Raw genomic sequence first — 26,730 nt, 5'->3', positions numbered from 1 at the left:
TTAGCCCCCATCCACATCTGCAGCACAAATACTACAATTTCCTCGGAAAAGTCACCAGACTTCAAACATTAACTCTGTTTTCTCCCCACAGATGCTGCCACATCTGCTGAGTTTTGCCAGCAATTTCTGTTGTTTCAGTTCTCCAGCATCCGCAGTTTTGTGTTTTATTTTGTGATGAGGTGGAGTTGGCTATCATCAGTATCCATGTGGAACGTTTTTCAGATCTTATGTTAAGGACATTGTAGGTCTACCTACAGCTCGTGGACTGGAGTAGATCAAAAAGGTAGCTCACCACCACCTTCTCAAAGGCAACTAAGGATGGGCAATTGATACTGGCCAGCCAGCAACACCCACATCCCACAACTGAATACAAAAAAGGCTCCATCTGCCTTCTTAGGTAGATGCAACAATTCGCATTGCATTATTTCCAGTGTCTTATCATAAAATCATATCGTAGAATGTAAGAAAACAATCACAGCACAGAAAGAAACAATTGGGTCCATTGTATCTATGGCAACTTACTGCAAGAGCAATTTATCAGCTGCCACTCCCCTGACTTTTCAAATACAAATAACTTTGCAAATCTTTCCATTTCAGATAATGATCCAGTTTATCTTTTGAAAGCCACCATTAAATCTGCCGCTGCATTTATCTCTCAATCAACATCACACAAACTAATTGTCTGGTCATTATCATTTTGCTGTTTGTGTGAGTACATCATTGCCTGAAAAGACAATGGTTATGAAAGGTATTATATATGGAGATCAGTTAGCTGGATAGCTGGTTTGCTAGGCGATGCCAACAGCATGGACTCAATTTCCAAACTAGCTGAGGTTATCATGAAGGACTCTCAATGTCAATGTCTCCTCTTACCTGAGGTGTGGTGACCCTCAGGTTATACCACGATGAATCATCTCTCTGTCTAATGAAAGAGTAGCCCCATGGTCTGGTAAGACTATGGTGACTTTACCTTTACATTGTCCTTCTTAGCATTATTTTTAGACTGAATTTCTTTGGATGATTTGGCATATAAATGACTGGGGGTTGTGGTGCAGAATCAAGTACCAATTCTTGGGAACTCTAAAAATAGGAAAAATTCTGTAGATTTGTGTAAGGTAGATATAAATATTTCTAATATTTGTATATTCACAAACAGTAAATATAGAGAATTACACAGAATATGCTGTATCGAAAAAAGGGCCATTTCTCCCAACAGTAATATACTGATTATATCACATTCTCAGACCCATAAAAATAATTTTGAACCTATAAGGATGTTCACAATTCTGTGTAATTTTGTATAAATTAGATCTCCTCATGAATTGTCAAGATTGTTTAAAAAGAGATCATAGCCATATTAGAGTCTTGTAAATATGCTAGTGATCTTTGAATGATCAAACTTTCCAAGTTGGTAGCTCCATATTGCCACTTGTCCTTCAGATGTCGGAGGTAGAACTTGTAAAACCTCTATAATCCAGTATCACACGTTTATTGTCTTTGTTCATCTGGTCAGTCATTACTGAGGAAGTGATTTGAAGAACTGGGAGTAACCAACCATGAAAAGGAAGTGATTTATGGAATGAGATTGAGGGTCAAGGTCATTATAGAGGTGACGGCTGGCAGCAACTTGCATTGTTTTATGTTACAGCTGACAGAATCCTTCCTGTTCTACTCCAGGGAAATAAGTGATAAAAATAATGGACCAGGATCGACTTCAAAATAACAATGAGACTACTGGCATACACTATTATTATTACAAATTTCAGACCAATATCAGCTAAGGGCAGGTGGACAATTAACACAAAAATCGGGAAGTTGCTTTTTAAGATGCACTGCTCCATCATTAGCTTCTTGAAAACACCGCCTCACTGATTCACCATTCAAATGTATTTAAAGTTTTGCTTATAGAGTTGTGTGATACTTTGACACTAATACTATCATCTCTCTTTCACTCTCTGTTATTCTAATCAGAATTATTTGGAGTGTCCTTCATGATATTCTAATCTAATCTTGGAAAAATGCAATCATAATGTTGATATTGAGAGAAACCTAAGTTGATCTTTCATCAAAGAATTCTGATGAGAAGTCATTGACCCAAAACACTTACTCTGTTTCTGTCTCCACATACTCTGCCAGACCCGCCGATATTTCCAGTATTGTCTGTTTTTATTACCACAATTAATGTTAATTGTTATACCTAGATCTCTAAGGGTAAAACGTGCAAGGTAAAGATTTCAAATTGTAATCTTGGGGTACACTTATACAACTTAGAGTCATACAGCACAGAAGCTCATCAGTCCAACTCATCTGCACCAACCAGACATCTCATTCTGACCTAGTCCAATTTGGCAGCATTTGGCCCATATCCCTCTAAATCCTTCCTATTCACATACCCATCCAGATGCCTTTTAAATGTTGTAATTGTACCTGCCTCCACCACTTCCTCTGGCAGGTCATTCCATACATGCACCACCCTCTGTGTGAAAAGTTACCCCTTAAGTCCTGAAAAAATCTTTCCCTCTCACCGTAAACCCCATGTCCTCTAGTTTTGGACACCCCCAGCTTAGGAAAATGACATTGGCCATTCACCCTATCCATGCCACTCATGATTTCATATATGGTCACCCCTCAGCTTCAACGCTGCAGGGATCTTCTCATATGTTCACTTTGTGTCGCCCAATACTTTAGATACTTCCCATACCTTAGCAGTCACATCTCTCAAAAGGTCAACATCATCAATGAAATCCAACACTGGATCAGTTGCATCAATGCTACCTTCTACAAGTGAGTATTTGACAGCAAAGGCCTCCACAAGTCAGCAAAAGCCTTTGTGTACAGAGTAGATGTCATCACTAAACTCCTGTACTGCACAAGACACAAACTGTATGAGTGACGTATAAATACATTAGAGAAATTCTATCAATAATCCCTCTACCAAATCTTCCAGATTCAATGGAATGATCATCAAATAAATCCTGGTATCTTTCTTGAAGCCAGAATTCAGCAACTCTCCTGCATAAAGCAGCTTCAATGGGCTGGACACAATGTCCAGATGGCCAAAAATTAGCTCCCCCCTCAGGTTCTGTTTCATCTGAAAATGCAAACTCTCAAATGGCCAATGTTCCAGGAAGCACAAAGAAAAATCTTCAAGGACACTGTGAAGTTCTCCTTAAAAGTGATCACATTCACTTTAATAATTTGCAAGGCACTTGCTATGAATTGTTCAGAGTGGCAATTGCTGTACATCAGGCTGGCAACACAGCCTTCGGGACTCTCAATCCTGGCCACAGAGAAGAGTGTTTCTTCCCCTGACTATATAATCGCCAATTACAACTACATTTCTCTTTTCCCACTCCTCTTTAATGGCTCCCTGTACTATGGTGCTGTGGTCAGTTTGCTCATCCTCCCTTCAGCTCCCATTCTCATCCACACAGGGAACAAGAATCTCAAACCTGTTGGACAAGGTCAAGGGCTGAGTCTCCTTGAGCACTTCCTCTTAGATCTTTCGACCTGCCTTGCTCATAGTCACACTTTCCTGACCACTGACTAAATTCGACATAGTTAATCTAAGGGGTAGTGACTGCCTCCTGAAACACAGCGGCCAGGTAACTCTTCCCCACCCTGATCTGTCACAATATTCAAAGCTCAGATTCCAGTTTACCAACTCTGCGCTGGAGTTTCTTATGAAGGGTCTAGGCCCGACACGTCAGCCTTCCTGCTCCTATGATGCTGCTGGGCCTGCTGTGTTCATCCAGCTCTACACCTTGTTATAACACTTGCTATAGATGTGGTCACTGTGAACTACAATGCAGTCCACCAGCTCCCACATCATGCAGTTATAACACATCACCTGGCCTGGCATCTCTATTTTAGTTACTTAATTCCTAATTTAATTTTTTAAAAATTGTGTATTGGTCTTTTAGTTTGTAGCCTATAAATATTTCCCCCATTTACCTTCAACCTGGAACTAACTTATAATAGATAGTCAAATTAGTAGCTATCACCGAACAGTTAATTTATGGTTTACCTCTGATGTCACTCTTTTGTGCTGGGCCTCTGATCCTCGGCTTCAATTATCCTGTTAAAAAAAACCTTACAATCTATGAGCGAAAGAAAAGCAAGCAAAAAGTACCTCTTCCTCTCTGCACTGAATTCCCTCGGTGCCTCCAAATTCCCTGAGCTATATATTCACTCCAGCTATGTCTCATTCTGCATATGATCTCTTCTTCTGACCATGTGAAGCTTACTGATGTCTTGGTATGCCATATGGCATGAAGTTCCACCCCTACAAATCCCCACTGACTGTGCAAAAGAGTATGTCAATGCAGCAATATTGTTAGATTTTAGGTTCTGCCTAAATCATCAACACACTCAAAGACATGGTAGTGCATGAAAAGACAAGGCAATGCATGGATGGTCTAACTTACAGATGGGCACTAAGTACAAACTAGCAGCCCTGAGATATACCTGATCAGCCTGTGAGCTGGGTGCCCGTGTATGCATGCAAAGTGTTCATGCAGCAGACTTTTAATGCTAGCTGCCAGTGCGCTTAAAATGCAGGCCCACGCTTTCTAAGCATACTGCAACTGGATTGGAGAGATACAATTCGGATCCTGAAGGATTGGCAATTATCAGATGTGAATGTCTGTCAACAAGGGGTGCCTGCTGTAGGTGACCCATGGACTGTACCCTGAGAAGCTGTTGCATGATGACCAATATTTTGTTTTGTTTTAGCCTGAGCTAGCTCTTTTTTTTAGTGCTATAATACTTTCCAGTGATTTGGGAAAAAGGGTTCAGAGAGATTTATCAGGATGTTGGCTAGTCTGCAGTTTCAGTAATGAAGAGAGATTGGGTAGACTGGGGTTATTTTCTTAAGAGCAGAAGAGATTAAGGAGGACAGGTTGACATGTAAGAAATTATGAGGGGTATAGATAGAGTAGACCGGAAGAAACATTTCCCTTCGATGGACGGATCAACGACTGGGTGCATAGACTTCAGGTAGGGAGCAGAAGGTTCAGAAGAAATGTGAGGAATGACATTTTCACCCAGAGGATGGTGGGAATCTGAAACTCACTGCCTGTAAGCCCAGGCTGTAGACACCAAAACCCTCATAACATTTAAGAAGTATTTAGATGTGTATTTGTGACAGGAAGACCTATAAGGGATTAAAATAGGAAATTATTTTTGACCAGTGCGGATGCAAGGGGCTGAACACCTGTAGATATCTGTGACTCCATGATGGACATGGTGAACGAGTAATAGTTAAAGAACTTTCATTGTCCTACGTTAATTCTGTTGGAAATTGTTTTAGTTAAGATGAAACTTCATTTCATCACGTCAGATTTCTCCTATAAGTTGTTTTTCGTTCTGGTAGAGGAGGGAATGAAACCTAATATAATTTCAGAAGCAGCAGGATACAGTAAAGGATTTCCAAATCAAATGGACCTGATAATCTATTTCCATTGTTTATTTTGTACGTGTTTTGAACAGTATTAAAGCTGAGGAACTTGACCATTCAAGGATTGGTTAAAATATCCGATATTCTAAGCTAAAAATCATAAGATTAACAAGAATGTGAAATTGGCAGGAATTGTTCTAAATTTGGCAGGAAAATGTAGTACTTTAGGGGTCAGCCAGCCATGTGTTGGTTAGTCAGTGTAATGAAAGAGTTTTGTTTTTCAACGGAATTCAGCCACAAGTTGGGAAATGTTGATGCAGGATATATCTTTTTGTGTCAGCATGCTGTGTAACAGTTTGACACTTTCAGTTAAGTGAGTTCCAGTTCCAAATGAGAAACTGATATCATAACAACTCAGCTAAATTTATCTTGGCATCTTAAATCACCTACGTTGGTCATTTACTGTTACTCTAGGAAAAGATCTACTGCAATGTCTTAATACTGACAGTGCTTAATCCTAACTAAACTCAAAAACAAACTTAAAATAAGAACCTTTTGTTTCTTGACACTTTAATTAGGTTGGAGTATGCAGAGCTTTTTAGAGCAGGATGGTGGCTTAGCGGTTAGCAATGCTGCCTCAGGATACCAGGGGTTTGGGTTCAATTCCAGTTTTAGGCAACTGTTTGTGTGGTGTTTGCACATTCTCCATGGGTTTGTTTTGGGTATTCTGGTTTCCTCCCATGGTCTAAAGATGTGCAGGTTTGGTGAATTGGCCATGGGAAATGTAGGGGTATGGGTCTGGGTGGGATGATCTTCAAGGAGTTGGTGTGGGCCCAATGTGCCAAATGGCCTGCTTCCACACTGTAGGGACTCTATGAAGTACATTAAAAAAACACTCTGACTTCCTACTCCAAGAGGAGAACCCACTATTGGACCTTGCTCAAAGCTGTATATTAGCAATTTCAAATCAATGGTAAAATTAATTCCATGCTTATCATACAAACTAATTTTGCTTATCACCCTTAGCTCAGACCTTGAAGTTAGTAAAGAATCACCACCACTGTTAATAATCTTTCTTACTCCCAATCCATGTACCGATTTTATTGGAAATTTGTTAGTGCTCAGCTTATCCAGGAGAAATGTATTTTTCTCGTCTTTCTTGCAATGACTTTATTGTATGCTGGGTCTTGACTTGTAAATCAAATATGATCTGATTGGGTGATGGAACTGGTTTGATTGACTGGTTTTTCCTATGGGATGATCGTGTCATGGATAGAATGTACCCTTTTACAGCTCAATAAAAAGTTGTCATTAGTCGTCCGGACCTTGTGTATTACTGTAAGAGACACAATTTGAGGAAATTTTTTTGTCTTACAGATTAGTACAAACATTACAGGGGCCTTGCCATGGAGAATGCACCAGTCAATGATAGAGTCACAGAGCTGTACAGGATGTAAACAGACCCTTCAGTTCAACTAGTCCATGCTGACCATGTTCCCAAACTAAAGTTGTCCCACTTGCCTGCATTTGGCCCATATCACTCCAAACCTTTCCTATTTGTGTTTTTATCCAAATGTCTTTTACATGATGTGACTGTGGTAACATCTAACACTTCCTCTGGTAGTTTATTCCACATATCATGCTCTCTCTATCTAAAAAAGTTGCCCCTCATGTCCTTTTTAAAACTTTCTCTTTTCACCTTAGAATATGCCCCCTTGTTTTGAACTCCCCCACCCTAGATAAAAGGCCCTTGCTGTTCAACTTATCCATGCCTCTCATAATGATTTATAAATTATTTTTTAAATGATACTGGGCTGAATTTTATTTTTAAAAATCCTTTCATGTTGCAGTTAGGTGGTATTTGTGTAGCAACTTATGCCTCATTTGGACACTATCTTTCTTTTGCGATATTCATTAGTGCTCTTCCTGGTTGTTGCATTATGAAATCCTTTGTTAGTTAGTCTCCATCATATCCTAGCCCTTCTAACTTGCCCATCCTACCCCTTCCCCTTTAACTGGTTTAAAATGTCATACATTCCTATTTCTCTTTAGTCCCAATGAAAGATCATTGACGTGAAATGTTATCACTGTTTCTGTTCATATTTGCTGTCTCATCTGTTGAGTATTTTTCATCATTGTTTGTCTTAAATCAACTTCACATGTTCATTTGTCCTTTCAGTTTAACTGCAGGCCTAAGCTTATTATTTTTACAATGTCCATTTCTCTTAGCATTGGAACTCAGGTGTCAAGAGTTGATTTATATCTTTAATAGTAGAGCTATCACATAAAATAAACATTGATAATAGCTTTCTCCAGTTATTTCAGAAAGAAATACTGTGGGATAGTGTTGGTAAAATTTGAGCAAGGCTATTCAAGGATGATGTCAGGAAGCACATTTTTGCGCAATGTTTAGTGGGAACTTTCTGTCTGTAAAAGCTGCCAAGGCTGTTGGATCGATTGTCATTTATCTCAGTTGGCTGGATGGCTGATGAGTGATACCAACAGCATAAGTTCAATTCCCATACCTGCTGAGGTCACTATAAAGGTCCCACATGCCCTTCAACTGAGGTGTGATAACTCTCAGGTTAATATCACCATCAATTTTTCTAGTGAGACTATGGTGATTTTTACCTTTACCAGGAACTGTGAATACAGTAGAAGACTACATATCCCACTGAGCCCATTTCACCATTTAATAGAATCATGGCTAATCTTGAACTTGGGCACAATTATGCGCAACTTTGGCCGACAAAATTATAATGCTAGTGATTGTGTCACACTATCTTTGGGTAATATTCTTACCTTGGTTGATAGCTATAGGGCTATGTGGGGCAGTGTATCTTAATGATATATCGGCCCTCTGTTGATACGTTCAGCCAATAAACTTATTAATATGTAATATATGCATTAATCATTCAAATGAGCAGGCAGCACAAATTTGTCATGTATTACCTTGAATGAGTGAAAGTTAATTATACATCACAGTACCCAAATTCAAGGCTAGCCAATTTGGATCTCAGCAATGAGGCACAAACAGTGGTAGAAACCGTCTTTAGCTCCTATGCATGCAACTTGTCAAGTTGAGCATTCCAAACTTTTGGATGTACTGTTACATAATTGTGTGGGTGAAAACTAATCAGTCTCAAGGACCAGAAGCAAAGTGATGAACAACATTTGTGTTTGGTATGGCAGCTTGCCTGAAAAATTCTGCAAACTTGACTATTTTGTAAAAGCAGGATCAATCCAAGGAAACAAAGTTTTAATACAATGCACATATGGCAAAAAAATTAACAGCCTTCCTAATTTGAATTACTTCCCCACTGCTACCTGCAACCCTCACACATCTTATGGTAATCTTTTCATCCTCATTGTGTGAATGGTTCAGATGTGGTCAACAAAACTTTGGCAATGTCTCTGAAGAGGTTACAATGTGGCTGGAGGAGTCTAGACCAAAAGAGTCATTTTTAACATTTTCTTCACTGAAACTGCTGGCTTCAAGAAGCACTTGGGAGTTTTTCTGAATACAAGTTGGCTCAACACTCAGCCCACCCAGACAAGCTGATTTCCAATCAATGCCCTGCACTGACCTAATCCAGAATTTGCAGATATCCAGCATCCAGAAAAAGAAGTTACAATTCACAACATTTAAATAATAGTGTTATTTTATCCTACTTTTTTCTCCACAGTGCAATTGGGCAGGGTCTATAGTAACAAACAGCGAAGATTGTTACATAAAAATAAAACAAAGGACCGCAGATGCTGGAAAACTGAAACAAAATCAGGAACTGCTGGGAAAAGCAGGTCTGGCAGCATCTGTGGATGGAACGCAGAGTTAGCATTCGGGTCCAGTGATCCTACTTCAGAACTCGAACATTGTTACATAAATCTTTTCTGGTATAAATGCTTATTTAATATAAGCGCAACATTAAGCTTGATCACATTAAGTCTGATACGTGTTTGATCATGTTTTTGCTATTAAATTTAGTTTGACCATCTTAAACAATACTGTATCAGTATTTTTAAGGCTAATGGGTTTGAGGAAACAAAACCACTTCTCTGACATGAAATAACAATTTTCTTAGACTGTTTCTAATTACCTCCCCTCCAACCCATCATGATGTCAAGGTGCCAGTGTTGGACTTTGGTGAACTTTGTCAAACCTCATCACAAATACAGTGTTCAAGAGATGCTTCTAACCTTCTTCTGAAGGATTGAGAATATTCAGATAGTCGTGACAACTGTAGTCTGTTCCAGATGATCGTTACCAGTGCATCCAATCCCAGTCATTTTCTCAGATGCCTATTACTCTGCAATGTTTGAATCACACTTGCTTCTGTCTCTCAAACTTGCCTTAGTCTCTCAAACTCCTCTGTGTAATGCCACTCTTCTGCTGCCTAGTCCCCTTCCTCTCACTTAGATGGTCAATTACTACAGCAGTCTGCAAACTTCCACAATTCAGAATGAAATTATTCAGCATTTTGAAAAGCTTTCTTAATCCAGGGCAGGCCAGCAAGGATATGTTGAAGACAAATTGAGAATTGCATTCGGTAAGACCTGAAAACAACCATGGGATCCTGAAGAACAATGATCCAACAAATCTCTCATTGCACTTCATGTGAAATCCATGTTGCCTGCTGTTTTACATGATTGCCAATGGCCTGAATATGACTCATGCTCTTGATGAACTTCAAACATCACTAAGAGTCCACATATCATTAATTGGTATCACTACTTAAAGGCACATAAAAGGAAGTGAATTGTGGCAAGAAGTGGTGGTGGGATACTTCATAAACCATATTCTGTTCTGTAAAATAGATAATCATAGAAAATAGGAGCAGGCATAGTCTAATTGATTGTTTGAGCCTGCTCCGCCATTCCGTACAATCATGGTTGATCATCCACTCTGTATGTTGTTCCCTTTTTGCCCATATTTCCAACTCTATTCTAAAAACATTCAATGATTTGGCATTAAATCTGTAGAGATTTCCACAGGATAGCCACTCTCTGGGTGAAGAAATTTCTCCTCATCTCAGTCCTAACTGGATTACCCTCTATTCTTAGACTGTGACACCTGGTTCTGGACTCCCCAGTTATCAGAAACATCTTCCTGCATTTATCCTGTTCAGTCCTGTTAGAATATTATAGGTTTCTATGAGATTCCCCCTTCATCCTTTGAAATTCAAATGAATATCATCCTTCCCAATATAATCCTTCTTCATGCATCAGTCGTGCCATCCCAGGAATCAGACTTTGTTGCACTCCCTGAACAGCCAGATCATCCTTCCTCAGAAAAGGAAGCCAAAACTGTACACAATACTCCAGAGGAGTTCTCGCCAAGGCCCTGTATGTATGCAGCAAGACATCCCTGCCCCTGTACTCAAGCTCTCTTGCTATGAAGGCCAAAATACTTCTTCGACAGCTTTCTTAGCCAGATAAATAAAAATCGAAAGAACTGCAGATCAGAAACAAAAACAGAAGTTGCTGGAAAAGCTCAGCAGGTCTGGCAGCATCTGTAAAGAGAAATTGAAATTAACGTTTTGAGTCCAGTGAGCCTTCCTCAGTACCCTTCTTCGCCAGCTGCTGCACCTGCATGCTTACCACACTGGTGTACTAGGACACCCAGACCTCATTGCACCTACCCCTTTCCCAATCAATCGCCATTCAGATAATAATCTCTTTTCCTGGTTTTGCTACCAAAGCAAAACTTCACATTTATCCTCATATTTCCTCTTCCAAGCACTTTTCCATACACTCAACTTGACCAAATCACACTGAAGCATCTACAAATCCTCCTCACTATTCAGCTGCCCACCCATCTTTATGTCATGTAAAGACTGATTAATGGCTGAACATGCAGCAGAATGTGTGCCAAGGTGTTTTAAAAATAATTCACTGGTGACTTTACTGAAATAAGTGACAAGAAAAGACAGATCCTCTCTCACAGGGAGCAGAAGGCCCTCCAGATAAATGTTCAGTGGGAACAAGAAGTTGCAGAGGTCCATGCTAGAAATGCTGTTTCCAAAGTAAAATCAGAAAATGCTAGAAAAATACAGGTCAATAGCCTTCCACCAACTCGAATCTGGATGGAGTGCATAAGAAGTTTAATGATTATGCTCAAATTGTTGAGTTGAGTCAGCTTGTTTTCAGATGGTGTTTTTTTTTACCATCTTCACTAGCCTCACTCACTGCTCAATTCACCACACTCCACCCGTGAATAATTTCTGTCAATCAGGACAATCTTACACTTCATATGCTTTGCCTCATGTTCACATACTTAGCACTAGTTATGTCTCACATCCACAATTCACAGCTTGCACGTACTGCAACTATTCATATATAACAATCACGTATTGCTGAATAATCTTTCCTGCAGAAGAATGTCCTGTACAGCCACGGGCAGCAGCATAATACCAGAGGGGAGAACAAGCATGCCTACATGTTCTAATGCTCATGGAGGAGATAGTACCAGCAATCATTGACAGTGGCATCACTGAAGCTGTGGCCACTGAGTTACTGAAGTGCTCAATGATGAGGGTATCTGCAGCCTAATTCTCCCGTCATCCTGTTTTCCCGTATCCCTCCATCCTTTCTGACTGAGAGGCCGTAGATGGGGTAGCAAGAAATTTGTCCTTTACTCATTTTGGACATCCACGATTTGGCAGCTACTTAGTAAGTGCAGGAAGAGATATTGTTGCTCAATCTGAAGTTCACAGCCACAAGCTCAAATACTGGGTGAAATATTGTGTTGCTGCTGTGCAACAAGTGCAGAGCAAGGTTGTTTGGGAAACCGAACAGGACAAGAGGCCAAAAATCAGATTTCTGATTATTAAAAGTTTATAACTGATTTTTTCAAACTACGGGCGGGTTGAGTTTCCAGATGACAAGCATTGGGAAACCCACTTGCATGATTTTACATGTCATGCATATTCATTAAAAGGCCAGCTTACCAGACCATTTGGCCCATCAAGTCACATGGACCTTCCGAACAGCATCCCATCCAGACGCATTCCCCTACCCTATTCCTGTAACCCTGCATTTTCCATAGTTAATCCACCTAGCCTGAACATCCTTGGATAACTATGGGCAATTTAGTATGGTCAATCCACCTAACCTGCACATCTTTGGCCTACGGGAAGGAATTCCACGCACACACTGGAAGAATGTGCAAATTCCTCACAGACAGTTACCCAAGGCTATCGCACTCAGCTGCCTGGCGCTGTGAGGCAGCAGTGCTAACCACTGAGCCATCATGCCTCCTTAGAAACAGGGCATGAAACTGCTTATAATATTCCAAATGCGTTCTGACCAGAATCTTATACAGACTCAGCAGTACATCTCTGCTCTTGTATTCTAGCCCTCTTGAAATAAATGCTAACATTATATTTGCCTTCCTAACTGCCAACTGAACCTGCATGTTAATCTTAAGAGAATCCTGAACTAGGACTTACAAGTCCCTTTGTGCTTCAGATTTCCGAAGCCTTTCCCTGTTTCGAAAATAGTCTACACCTTTAGTCTTCCCAATAAAGTGCACACTGTCACACTTTCACACATTGTATTCCATCTGACACTTCTTTGCCCACTCTCCTAGCCTGTCCAGTCCTTTTGCAGCCTCCCCGCTTCCTCAACACTACCTGTCTTTCCACTTATCGTTGTCTCATCTACAAACTCAGCAACAATGCCCTCCATTCCTTTATCCAGCTCATTAATGTATAACATGAATAGTTGTTGTCCCAACAGTGGCCTCTGTAGAATTCCACAATCACTAGCTGCCATCCCAATAAAGCCCCTTTATCTCCACTCTCTACCTTTTGCCAGGAAGCCAATCCTCTACCCACGCCAGTAATTTGCACCTAATACCATGGGCTCTTATTAAGCAGCCCCTGTGTGGCAACTTGTTAAAGGCCTTCAAGAAATCCCAATAGATCACATCCACTAGCTTTCCTTCGCCTAACTTGCTCGTTACCTCCTTAAAAAATTCTAAGATTTGTCAGGTATGACCTCCCCTTGATGAAGCCATGCTGACCCATGCACTTCCAAGTACTCTGCAATCTCATCCTTAATAATGAACCCTAAGATCTTCCCAATGACTGAAGTCTGGTCTATAGTTCTGTCTTCTACCTTTCTCCCCTCTTAAACAATGGTGTTACATTAGCTATATATCAGTCCTCTCAGATTCTCCCTGACTCCAGTGATTCCTGAAAAATCACCATCAATGCCTCTACAATTTCCTCAGCTATCACCTTCAAAACTCTGGGGTGTAATCCATTTGGTCTGAGTGATCTTTTCCACCTTCAGACCTTTCAGCTTCGCCAGCACCTTCTCCTTAATGATGGCCACTACCTTCACCTTTGCCCCGACTCTCTAAAAGTTCTAGTGTGCTTTTGGTTTCTTCCACCATGAAAACAGATGCAAAGTATCTATTCAGTTCCTCTGCCATTTCTTTGTTCCCCATTACTATTTCTCCAGCCTCATTTTCCCACAGTCCACTCTCTCTGTTAGCTACTAGATATTTAAAAACTCTTGCACTGTTCTTTTATATTATGAGCTAATTTACCCTTATATTTCGTATTCTCCCCCTTTTGTTTTAGTTATCTTCTGCTGGTTTTAAAAGGCTTCGCAATCCTCTGGCTTCTCACTAATTTTCACCACTTTCTATGCTTTTTTTTTCGCTTTTACGCTGTCCCTGACTTCCCTTGTCAGCCATGGCTGCTTCAATTTCCCCTTAACATGTTTCTTCTTCCTTAGGATGAATTTCTGCTGTACCTCCCAAATTACACCCAGAAAATCTTGCCATTGCCTCACCACCATTTTCCCTGTTAGGATCTCCCTCCAGTCAACTCGGGCCAGCTGCTACCCCTAGCACACCAGTGTGGTAAGCATGCAGGTGCAGCAGCTGGCGAAGAAGAATCTGAAATTAAGGGTCTAATGATGACCATGAAACCATTGCCAATTATCAGAAAAACCCATCTGGTTAACTAACGTCTTTTAGGGAAGAAAACCTGTTATCTTCACCTGGTCTGGATGACATGTGACTCCAGAATCACAGCAATGTGGTTGATATTGCCCTCCAGGCAATTCGGATCTGGCAATAAATGTTGGCCGAGCCAAAGATATCCACATCCTGTGAGTTAATAAAAAAAAAACTGTGAGACATATCTCATAAAACAAGACTTTGACCCTTTAAGATAATGGTGGTGGCATCAACATCCTGCTCACCTTAGCTACAAGATGCACCATGCTTTCTGTGCATGCATATGTAATATGGCGACAATCTTGTAATTACAGAAGCCAATCTGTCCCTAAGCAGAGGTTCTGCAATCACTGTTGAACTTGTATTCCCGAAAGGAAAGTTCCACCTACTGACACATATTTTGGAAGCTAGGATACAGGAGGAATCTACACATAGTGAAATACTGGACACAAGTGCACAGCAGCTGGAGTGGAAGAGAAAGATCATGCAGGAACTAGTGTGTTGTAGGGTCAGGTCACTGGCAAGTTAGTACTACTGCTGGGAAGGACTTTGATGGGAAGATGCAGAAAATTGGAAAGTCTTAGTCATCACCTGGTGCTCCACAATGCCTATGTTCAATATCAAGGAACACAGAGGAATTCAGCACCAGTTTGACAGAGGACCCTCCAACATGATAAGTGTGGTCACATCCCTGGTTGCCCTTGAGCAGAAGGTGGGGGGTTACCTTCTTGAACCACAGCAGTCCATTGGTTGTAGTTAGACCCACAAAGCCATTAGAAGGAGACTTACAGAATTATGACACAGGCCATTAAAGAAATGCCAATATATTTCCAAGGATAGAGATAGTAGGAACTGCAGATGCTGGAGAATCTGAGACAACAAGGTGCAGGGCTGGATGAACACAGCAGGCCAAGCAGCATCATAGGAGCAGAGAGGCTGACGTTTCAGGCCTAGACCCTTCATCAGAAAAGGGGGAGGGGAAGGGGGTTTTGAAATAAATAGGGAGAGAGTGGGAGGCGGATAGAAGGGGGATAGAGGAGAGGATAGGTGGAGAGGAAACAAACAGGTCGAAGAGGCGGGGATGGAGCCAGTAAAGGTGAGTGTAGGTAGGGAGTTAGGAAGGGGCTAGGTCAGTCCAGGGAGGACGGACAGGTCAAGGGGGCGGGATGAGGTTGGTCAGTAGGAGATGGAGGTGTGGCTTGAGGTGGGAGGAGGGTATAGGTGGGAGGAAGAACAGGTTAGGGAGGCAGGGACGAGCTGGACTGGTTTTGGGATGCGGTAGGGGGAGGGGAGATTTTGAAACTTGTGAAATCCACATTGATACCATTGGGCTGCAGGGTTCCCAAGCGGAATATGAGTTGCTGTTCCTGCAACCTTCAGGTGGCATCGTTGTGGCACTGCAGGAGGCCCAGGATGGACATGTCGTCTGAGGAATGGGAGGGGGAGTTGAAATGGTTCGCGACTGGGAGGTGCAGTTGTTTGTTGCGAACCGAGCGTAAGTGTTCTGCAAAGCGGTCCCCGAGTCTCCGCTTGGTTTCCCCGATGTAGAGGAAGCCACACCGGGTACAGCGGATGCAGTATACCACATTGGCAGATGTGCAGGTGAACATCTGCTTGATGTGGAAAGTCTTCTTGGGGCCTGGGATGGGGGTGAGGGAGGAGGTATGGGGGCAGGTGTAGCACTTCCTGCGGTTGCAGGGAAAAGTGCCGGGTGTGGTGGGGCTGGAGGGGAGTGTGGAGCGGACAAGGGAGTCACGGAGAGAGTGGTCCCTCCGGAAAGCAGATAAGGGTGGGGAGGGAAAGATGTCTTTGGTGGTGGGGTCGGATTGCAGATGGCGGAAGTGTCGGAGGATGATGCGTTGGATCCGGAGGTTGGTGGGGTGGTACGTGAGGACGAGGGGGATTCTTTTTTGGTTTTTATTGCGTGGACGGGGTGTGAGGGATGAGGTGCGGGAGATGTGGGAGACACGGTTGAGGGCGTTCTCGACCACCGAGGAGGGGAAGTTACGGTCCTTGAAAAACGAGGACAACTGAGATGTACGGGAGTGGAATGCCTCATCCTGGGAGCAGATGCGGCGGAGGCGAAGGAATTGGGAATAGGGGATAGCATTTTTGCAGGAAGGTGGGTGGGAGGAGGAGTATTCTAGGTAGCTGTGGGAGTCGGTGGGCTTGAAATGAATATCGGTTTCGAGGTGGTTGCCCGATATGGAGACAGAGAGGTCCAGGAAGGGGAGAGAGGTGTTAGAGATGGTCCAGGTAAACTTAAGGTTGGGGTGGAAGGTGTTAGTGAAGTGTATGAACTGTTCGAGCTCCTCGTGGGAGCACGAGGCGGCACCGATACAGTCATCAATGTAACGGAGGAAGAGGTGGGGTTTAGGGCCGGTGTAGGTACGGAAGAGGGATTGTTCCACGTAACCTACAAAGAGGCAGGCGTAGCTTGGGCCCATGCGGGTACCCATGGCTACCCCCTTTGTCTGTAGGAAGTGGGAGGAATTGAAAGAGAAGTTGTTGAGTGTGAGGACGAGTTCGGCTAAGCGGATGAGGGTGTCAGTGGAGGGGGACTGGTCGGGCCTGCGGGACAGGAAGAAGCGGAGGGCCTTAAGGCCATCTGCATGGGGAATGCAGGTGTAGAGGGACTGGACGTCCATGGTAAAGATGAGGTGTTGGGGACCGGGGAATTGGAAGTTCTGGAGGAGGTGGAGGGCGTGGGTGGTGTCACGGACATAGGTAGGGAGTTCCTGGACCAAGGGGGAGAAAATGGAGTCGAGATAGTTGGAGATAAGTTCGGTGGGGCAGGAGCAGGCAGAGACAATGGGTCGACCAGGGCATTCAGGTTTGTGGATTTTGGGAAGGAGATAGAAGCGGGCAGTGCGAGGTTGGGGAACGATGAGGTTGGAGGCCGTGGGTGGGAGGGATGCTGCTTGGCCTGCTGTGTTCATCCAGCCCTGCACCTTGTTGTCTCGGATTCTCCAGCATCTGCAGTTCCTACTATCTCTGATTTCTTTCCTGCTCATTTTGATCACATTCCTCTTCTTAGATTGCACTAGAAATTCAGACAGGCATTGGATATAGTCTGACATCAAGATCTGGCTCCTAAGTAGTAAATTTGAAGAATAATCCTTTCATCCCTTTACCTTTATAGAGATGAAGAGAGAATAGGGCAAGTGAAAATATGTACATGGGTTGAAGAATCTACAGAATTCAGAACAGCTCACAAACCTTTTCAAGATGTTGGAATAGAGAGATAACTAATTTTGTTATCACTACAGCAGCTTCCTCGGAGAAGTAAAAGTGCCACATAAACAAGTTTTACTATTTTAGTGCAGTTAGAATTATATAATTCTTTTGGAAACATCTAGAAGAGGACAGTATTTTCAGCATAAAAAGAAAAATGTGTAGAAATGAAACATTGAAATAAAATTGTGAATTTTCAGGACCCTGATGAATCCCGATTATTTGAGAGTTAAACATCATTTTATTGAGGTTTTATGCATGCACTGAATTATTCTTACAGCATGTGACTTTACCAACAGAATTATTCAATGGAAGGTTAATGGGACCCTTGTGACCTTAACTAACAATTTGAAAGGACAAAATGGAAGTCTTGTTTTGTCGATGGCAAACTTGTCAATGGAAGGAAATTACAGTTGCCATGATGAGACTGGAAGATTGTTGCACTGGACCCAACTAAAACTTGGATGTAAGTCAAACTAAAGATTCATCCAATATCTGATATTGCTTATAAAACTTGTAAGAGACTACTGCAGTGGATGTTACAGTTCAATTCATAAAAAAAAAATCTACGGGATGAGTAACTTCCAATTGCAGGTAATAACGTTTTAAGGTTTCTCTTGGGAATAATGGTTAAAATTATTTAAACAGCATTAAGGTGTTGATTAAAACATTTTGTGTATGAGCATACTGAGTTACCCTGTTGCAAATTGGTTTTCTGTTTAATATGTGACAGTTGTGCTAAAACTTCAAGTTTAGTTTTGCTATATAGCCATATAATTAATTGAGTTAATTGGTATTCTTATTTAAATGTACTGCATTTTTAGTAATGTATATCCAAGGTGTCTACATACAAATGGGGCAGCAGCACTCTAAAATAATTAAAATTATTCTGGAAATATTTTACTGTTTTCCTTTATTGGCCTGCAGGTAAACTTTCAGACAAAAAATGAGCTCATCAGGCTTACACCTAGAATATTTATTTTACACTGCCTCAGTTCACGATTCTAAATCATATGTTGCAGAATAAATCAGCTTGGCAATCCATTTTAGTGTTACTTCAATACTAAATTAGATCCAAAACACTTCGCTGTTGTCTTGTTCCTTTGATCTCCTACAACTCAAATCATGGTACAGGCAACGAAACATACCAGACATCTTCAGTGGTTGAAATTATTCATATGTCTATCAAAGCTGCATGCAAAAGAGCCTAATTATGCTCTGTAATATGCTGTGGTGTATTGGGTTATGTTACCCAAAGAATCCTCACATGGTAGGATATTTACCAGTCTGATCAATGCTCTGGAGGACAGGTACTTTTGTGCAGAATCATCTGAGGCCATCTTTGCACACCTACGTGCTTCTGATTACAAAACAGTATGAGCCGGGTCTTAATTCCAGATCACCTAAACTAGATTGTAAAAAACTGGAGCAGGCATAGGCCATATGTCAGATGAACTCTCCTCTGCCATTAAATGTGATCACGGCTGATCTATGGCCTCAAGCCCACTTTCCAGCCCACTCGCCCGGGATTCCCTAAGTCACCAAAAATCAGTCTACCTGGACTGTTAAAGATATTCAAACAATGGAAGCCCCACAACCCACTAAGGTGGGGAATTCTAAAGATTCACAACTCCTTGAAAACATGTGTATGCTTCTCAGTCCTGACTGACCAGATCTTAGTCTTGAAACTGCCCTATGTACCAAATTGTTCGGATAAATAAAGTAACCTTTCGATGCATATCTTATCAAGTAACTTGGAAACCTAATAACTGCTTTACAAGCTTATGTTCTATCAGGTACTACAAACTTTCTATATGGTGGGAGTTTGCTCATATTCAGCAGATGTTTTGTTTTCTGTCATTTTGGCAGGCTAATACTACTTTTTCATTTTAAAACCAGTACATAATGAATTCTTAGAAAATGTGTTTCATATAAGTACTTTCTCAGAGTATTGTCAATAGTTTGAACTTTTTTTATTGTTTTATCAACAGATCCTCCAAGTAAGCCACTGGTGCACTGCACGGCTTCAAATTTTTATAGAATTTCTTGCATGTGGGAGAATAATCAAGAGGGGTCCTTTCCTATCCATTACATTGCAACTTATAGGTAGGAAGTCGCCAATCATTTGTGTGTGTTTAATTATGAAATGTCTTATTTATAAGAGCACATTTAAATCATGGCTGGGTAATATTTCTGGATCACTACACAGTCACATGGAAATCATCAGCAGTTCAAAGAGAAGAAGACTGAAGTAGAAAACAAAAAAAAACTCAAAGAAATCTGCACTTCATGTCAATTTCCAGAGTACAAATAATTTTTCAATAGGTGTGTTTGAAATGCACTCCATCATGGAGATTATGGGAAAGATTTGTATCATTGACACTAGTGTTGTATTGTGGCTGACATCTGAAGTACTGCCAGTTTATGTTTTTCCTCATATTTGTGGGGCTTATTCCTATAATACTGGTGTGCATCTCGTCATACTACTAAAGAGCCACTTATCCCATGAATGAACTAAAAATAGACGTCCAGTTATGTCAACATTTACTGCCCATCGCTATTTCCCTTGAAGATGGTAGTGAGCTTATGTTTGAGTTACTGTAGTTCATTTGTGTAGGTGAACCCACAATGCTAGAAGAGAGAATTTAACTTGGTGGCAGTGAAGGAATGATCATATAGTTCCAAGTGGTGGTGAGTGTCATGGAGGGGAGCTGCAGTGGTGGTGCACCTCTGTGTATACTGCTCCAGTCACTTTAGGTTGTAGAACTTGTACGTTTAGAAGATACTGTTGATGATACCTTGGTGAGATGTTACATCCCTTGTAGAATGTGCACAGCAGTGGTGAAGGAAGTGAATGTTAGTCAAGCATGCTGCTTTGTCTCTGGATGATGTTGAGCTTCTTGAGTGTTGTAGGCAAGTGGAGAGTGTTCCAGCATATTCCTGATTTGTGCATGGAAGTTGATGCAGGCCTTTGAGTTAGGAGATGAGTTACTCACCACAGAATTCCTAGCTTCTGACCTACCGTTGGAACCACTATTTTTATGACTTGCTGTTCTGATCAGTAGTGTTACTGGGGATTCAGTGGTGGCTAGGCCATTGAATGATTAGATTCTGTCTTGTTGGAGATGGTTGTTGTCTGGTCTTTGTGAGGCACAAATATTACTTGACACATTTCAGCCTAAACCCAACTGGATATTGTTCAGTTCTTGCTGTATTTGGACATGAACTATTTCAGTATCTGGGGAGTTATGAATGGTGCTGAACATTGTCTAATCATGAGCAAAATACCCATTTTTGACCTTATGATGGAGGGTGGGTCATTAAAACAGCTAATTAAAATTGTTTGCCCTCTGACACTACCCTGAGAAACTCCGATGGTGATATCCTTGGACTGAGATGTTTCACCTCCAACAACCCACAATCATCATCATTTGTTCTAGGTATGACTCCAATCAACAGAGTTATCCCTTGATTCCCATTTAACTCTAGTTCTGCTGAGGCTCCTTGATGTCTCATTCAGTAAAATGCACCCTTGATATTAAGGGTAATCACTCATGTTCCCTCTGGAATCCAGATCTTTTGACCATCTTTGTTCCAAGTTTGTAATGAGATTAGGGACTGAGTGGGTCTAGCAAACCCAAACTAAATATCAGTGAACAGATTATTGTTGAGGAAGGTTCGCTTGACAGTTCTGTCAATAACAGCTTCCATTACTTTGCTGATGATTGAGAGTATCAGAATCCCTACAGTGTGAAAGCAGGCCATTCAGCCCATCGAGTCCACACCAACCCTCCAAAGAGCATCCCACCCTGACCTACCCATACCCTATCAATGCATTTCCCATCCCAGACACTATGGGCAATTTAGCATAGCCAATCCACTTAACATCTTTGGACTGTGGCGGGAAACTGAAGCACCCAGAGGAAATACACACAGACACAGGGAGAATGTGCAAACTCCACACACAGTTGCCCAAGGCTGGAATCGAACCTGGGTCCCTGGCGCTGTGAGGCAGCAGTGCTAGCTACTGAGCCCTGTGCTGCCCCACATAATGCCTTGATGAGGCAATATTTGGCCCGGTTGGTTTTGTACTTTTCTTTTTGTGGGCAGGACATACCTGGGCAATTTTTTACATTGTTGGGTAGATGCTGGTGTTATTGTTCTATTGAAAGGGGCTAGAGGTGTGTTGCTAGTTTTGGAGTGCAAGTCCTTATTATTATTGTTGGAATGTTGTCAGCCCATAGCTTTTGCAGAGTCCAGTGTTTTAAGTCATTTTTTGATTTTGTGTAGTGAATTAAGTTGGCAGCTAAGAGACTGGGTATCTCAAGAGGAGTCCAAGGTGGATCATTCCTTCAGCACTTCTGGTTAAAGATTGGCTCCCATTATAACATTAGGGATATTTGAGAGTCTCCTCCTCCAGTGATATCCACCACCCCAGATGCCTGGATATGGTAGGACTACAATATCTACATCTGATCCATTGGTTTTGTGGTCACTTTGTCTATTATGTCTGCTTGGCATACCATTAGTAAGATTTTGTGGTGTGTTTTATCTACATTTGTAAGACCCAAAGCAATTAAAAATATAGATGATACTTAATAGCAGTGGTTTACCAGGCAATCCACTTTGGGACACCAGTTATTAGAAACACAGAAACTGGAAGCTAGAGTAGGCCACTCAATTCTTTAAGCCTGCTCTATCATTCAGTAAGGTTATGTCTGATTCTCCTATCTCAATGCTGTATTCCTGCTTTCCCTCCAATATCATTTGATGGCCTTAAAATCTAAACATCTATTTATCTATTGCTTCCCCAAATGTTAGTAAGGAGGACTTTGCAGTGTTGACAAGGCTATTCTTGCCATGATCATTTCTGGTATCTTGGTCCTGTCCAATTTTCCTTCTGTTATTGAATTTTGTAGCAGTTGTATACAATCAAGTAGCTAGTGAGCCCATTTTACAGCATATTTACGAACTGTACATGTTGCTGTGAATCTAGAGTCTGATGTAACACGGATTGGGTGAGGGTGGCAGATTTTCCTCCGTTTTCCTTATAGCTTTATTACTTTTTTTCTTAAATTAAACTCCAATTTCACCCACTGTCAAGGTGTAATTTGAACTCATAACCTCAGACATTAGTGTGGATCTCTGGATTACTAGCCTAATAATTCCAATGTGCTGCCACCAGGTCTGCTGGTATATGCAGAGATGAATTTTTGTATAGCCTGATTGTTACAATACAGCAGTGACCTTGGCATGTACAACTCAATTCAGGGATGCAGTTGACGTGTAAATAAAGTTGGAAAGACTTAGCGGATCCCTAGTCAAGTTTATTGTTTACTTCCATGCTTCTGTAGAATGGTCTAAATTCTAAATGAACCAGAATGTTTATTTTTTTATATATATCTGAAGTGAATGCAGGAACATGAGTCATTACATAAGTAATTAGGGTTGTTGGAAAGTGTTCCATTAATGTTCTTACAGAATGTTTTATTAGAATTGTTTCAGTCTGACTCATTTCCAGTATGTTCCAGGATTTAGTATATCTTCTCATTTGAAATGTTGAATACTATTTTTACTTTATGTACTTTTTTTCTGTAAGTTTTGTTTTATGAAGGTGAGGGCTATTATTATTGGATAAGTGAAAATCATTTTCTCCTGGGGATGTGCTGCTCAGATGTTCTCTTGCCAGGGCAAATGTCTAACCTATTGTTTTCTTCATGGAGAGTCAATTAGCTTTAATTGTTAAACAATTTGATTTTTTTCCTCAGCAATTACGGAGTACATTACAATATTATTTCTGGTTAGCGTGAATTATTGGATAATTGCTTTTCTATTATTAACTGACTAGTTGTTCCACAACTACTCTTACAGTGCCCCAGCCTTCGAGGAATGAGGCTGTCTTCAGATGAATTTGAACCCAGGTCGCAGAGATTAAAGACTTTTTCTGTCTAACCTATTAACCCATTGTTTGTTATGCTCAGAAATTTAAAATTCTGTTGCCATTTTCAAAGATGAGACAGAGAAGAGTGTGCAAATTTTCAGACTAAGTTTAATTTTTTTGGCCTAAATGCCAATTTTTTTGGAGGGATTCTCACCACACGGCCCAGAGAGGTTTCTCGCTGTATCTCACCAGATGTTCATTTACTATGTACTCCACCTCAACGGTGCCCCTTTTATCCGATTTGATTCCCATCTTAACACTCGTAGATACTAGGAGCAGGAATAGCCATTCGGCCCTTCAAACCTGCTCTGCCATTCAGTATGACCAAGGCTGATCCTCTGTCTCAATGCCATGTTCTTGCTTTCACCCATAGCTCTTGATGCCTTTAAAATCTAAAAATGTGTTTGTCTCCTTCTTGAACATATTCAGTGACTTGGCCTCCACAACCTCCTTTGGCAGAGAATTCCACGGGTTTGGTACCTTTTTGAGTGAAGAAATTTTTCCTCATCTCAGTGCTAAATGGCTCACCCTGTATCCTGAGACTGTCTCCCTTGGTTCTATACTCCGGAACCAGGGGACACATTCTCTCTGTATGTAGTCTGTCCAGCCCTGTTAGAATTTTATACATTTCAATCAGATCTCCCCTCATCCTTCTATACTTGAGTAGAGGTCCAGTTGAACTAATCACTTCTTGTGTGATAGCCTTGCCATCCCTGGTATCATCTTGGTGAATCTCTGCTGCACTCCCTCTGTAGCAAGTATATCCTTTCTTAGGGAGACCAAAATGGCACATAATACTCCAAGTGTACTCTCTCAATGGCCCTGTATGACTGCAGTAAGATGTCTCTGCTTCTTAATTCAAACCCTCACTCGACGAGATCTGCAAAAGACCAGTGTAGTGATTGCGATAAGGGACAGGTGGATCTCATTGACTGAGATTCTTGTTTGGGTTGTTAACTTGTGCCAATCAGAGAGCCCTGGCTGACAGAGGTAAATAGGAGATTGAGAGAGTCTCCTCATTCTCGGGACTGGCTCTGAGTTGGCTGGTCAGAGCACATGTATTGAGCACATGTAAGTAAAGGGTGACTTGATGATGGGATACTGGCCCCTGTACAATTATTTCAACAAGCATTCCTTGTGCTTGCACCACCTTCAAAAGGCCACTGTGCATCTGGATAAATGTTGGCAATCCAGCATTGTCCTCACCAGCAACATAATGGCACAGCAACCAATAAAGCCAGCATAACTCTCAATCCCTTGCACATGTAATTCCACTGTCTCACTCTACTTGCTGTTGAACACCCATGATATGCAGGTTTCTCTAGGCTGGTCCAATCAGTGGAATAGCATCTTCAGCCTGAGAGTTTGCTACACCTGGTGGACATGTGGATGGTATTGTATCTGTACACTGCATGTATTACAAATGGGTGAGGAAATGATTGCAAATGAAACATAGCTTCAGTTTGCAAACGCATGTTTCATGTATTATTTTCATTCATGGGATGTGGGTATTACTGCCTGGGTGACCATTTATCATTCATCCCCAATTGCCCTTGAGTGAGTTGCCACTTGGTGTAGGTAGACCAACAAAGCAGTTACAGAGGGAGTTCTACGATTTTGACCCAGATATAGTGAAGGAACAGCAAAATATTTCCAATTCAGGGTGGTGAGTGACTTGGAGGGGAGCTTGCAGGTTATATTTCCGTATTTCTGCAACTCTTGTCCTTCAAGATGGTAGTGATCATGGCTCTGAAGGTGCTGTCTAAGGAGCTTTGGTGAATTTCTGCAGTGCATCTTGTAGATGGTCTACACTATTACTACTGACCATTGGCGGTGGAGGGAATGTATGTTTGTGGATGTGGTGCTAATCAAGCGGGCTGCTTTGTCCTGCATGATGTCAAGCTTCTCCACAGAATCATAGAATCCCTGTAGTGTGGAAACAGGCCATTCAACCCAATAAGTCCACACCACCCCTCCGAAGAGCATCCCACCCAGACCAATCCTCCTACCCTTTCCCTGTAACCCTGCGTTCCCATGTCTAATTCACCTAACTTACACACCCCTGGATACTACAGGCGATTTAGCATGGCCAATCCACCTAACACGCACATCTTTGGACTGTGAGAGGAAACCAGAGCACCCGGAGGAAACCCATGCAGACAGGGGGGAGAATGTGCAAAAATTTTGTTGGAGTTCCACTATTCAGGCAAGTGGAAAGTATTCCATCACATGTGCCACATAAATGATGAACAGACTCTGGGAAGTCAGGAGATGAGTTACTCGTTATAGATGCCTTGCCTCTGACCTGCCCTTGTAGATGCAGTATGTTATGTGGCCAGTTCATTTTACAGTCATTAGTAACCCCCAGGATGTCGATAGTTGGGAGTCAGTAATGGATTTTCCCCTTCAATGTCCTAGTATCCAGTAGACAGTCTTTCTGAGGAGGATCCTATGTTTTTGCACTCAAACTGATAGTCACTCTATCCATTCGGCATCTAGCTAATGACAAGACATGGTAGGGAACACAAGTTGTGATTGACCCCCACAGCATTAACTCTGCCTAGTTGCCAGGTTGGTCCCCGAGTCTCCATGTATCTTTTTACCTCCATATCCACCATCATGGAGATCCACCACATTGAACTTTGCTCCAACTGTCCTCCCTTCCCCTGAACCCCAACGTTACACCTTCATGATGCCTACCTTGCTCATCTATTCTTCCTTTGTATAGGCCATACTGGTGGTCACTGACAATGACACCTTCCTCCTTCCATAGAGTACCATGTCTTCTGATACTGTTCCACCTACCCTCACATGCCTTGAGTTTGCCCCCATCACTTGCTTGCTCCTGCCTCTATGCTGTCTTTACGTGTCCCCCTTGAAACTTCCTCAACAATCACTGCATGGACCCACAGGGCTGCATTTCTCCCAGACCTGTGACCAACATTGACGGACAGCCCCTAGACATGACTGAACAAACCCCTGACTGCTGTGTTTGCAGCTTCCTTACCAACAATGCACAATTCCCCTAACTGCTTGTGACGGCTCTACATGACTGACTGCCTACTCCCTGGACATATCCCTAGACAAATAAGGCCATAAGATATAGGTGCAGAGTTAGGCCATTTTATAAGTTCACAAGAAATAAGGGCAGAATTAGGGCATTTGGCCCGAGTCTGCTCCGCCATT

The 26,730-nt window shown here is 41.8% G+C and overlaps 1 protein-coding gene across 1 annotated transcript in view; it reads left to right on the top strand.

The window, feature by feature from the left end:
* Positions 1–17,906: 17,906 nt before the first annotated feature.
* Positions 17,907–26,730, top strand: part of il11ra (interleukin 11 receptor, alpha) — a 48,875-nt gene continuing 40,051 nt past the window's right edge. Inside the window, exons 1-2 of the mRNA XM_048602449.1 lie at positions 17,907–18,069; positions 19,595–19,709. Of these exons, the coding sequence (XP_048458406.1) occupies positions 17,985–18,069; positions 19,595–19,709 (200 nt within the window). The 5' untranslated portion in view covers positions 17,907–17,984. The remainder of the gene's footprint in view (positions 18,070–19,594; positions 19,710–26,730) is intronic.

Source organism: Rhincodon typus, chromosome 1, assembly GCF_021869965.1.
Source record: "Rhincodon typus isolate 14 chromosome 1, sRhiTyp1.1, whole genome shotgun sequence".
NCBI classification, from domain to species: Eukaryota; Metazoa; Chordata; class Chondrichthyes; order Orectolobiformes; family Rhincodontidae; genus Rhincodon; species Rhincodon typus.
This window is presented reverse-complemented; position numbering and strand designations above follow the sequence as displayed.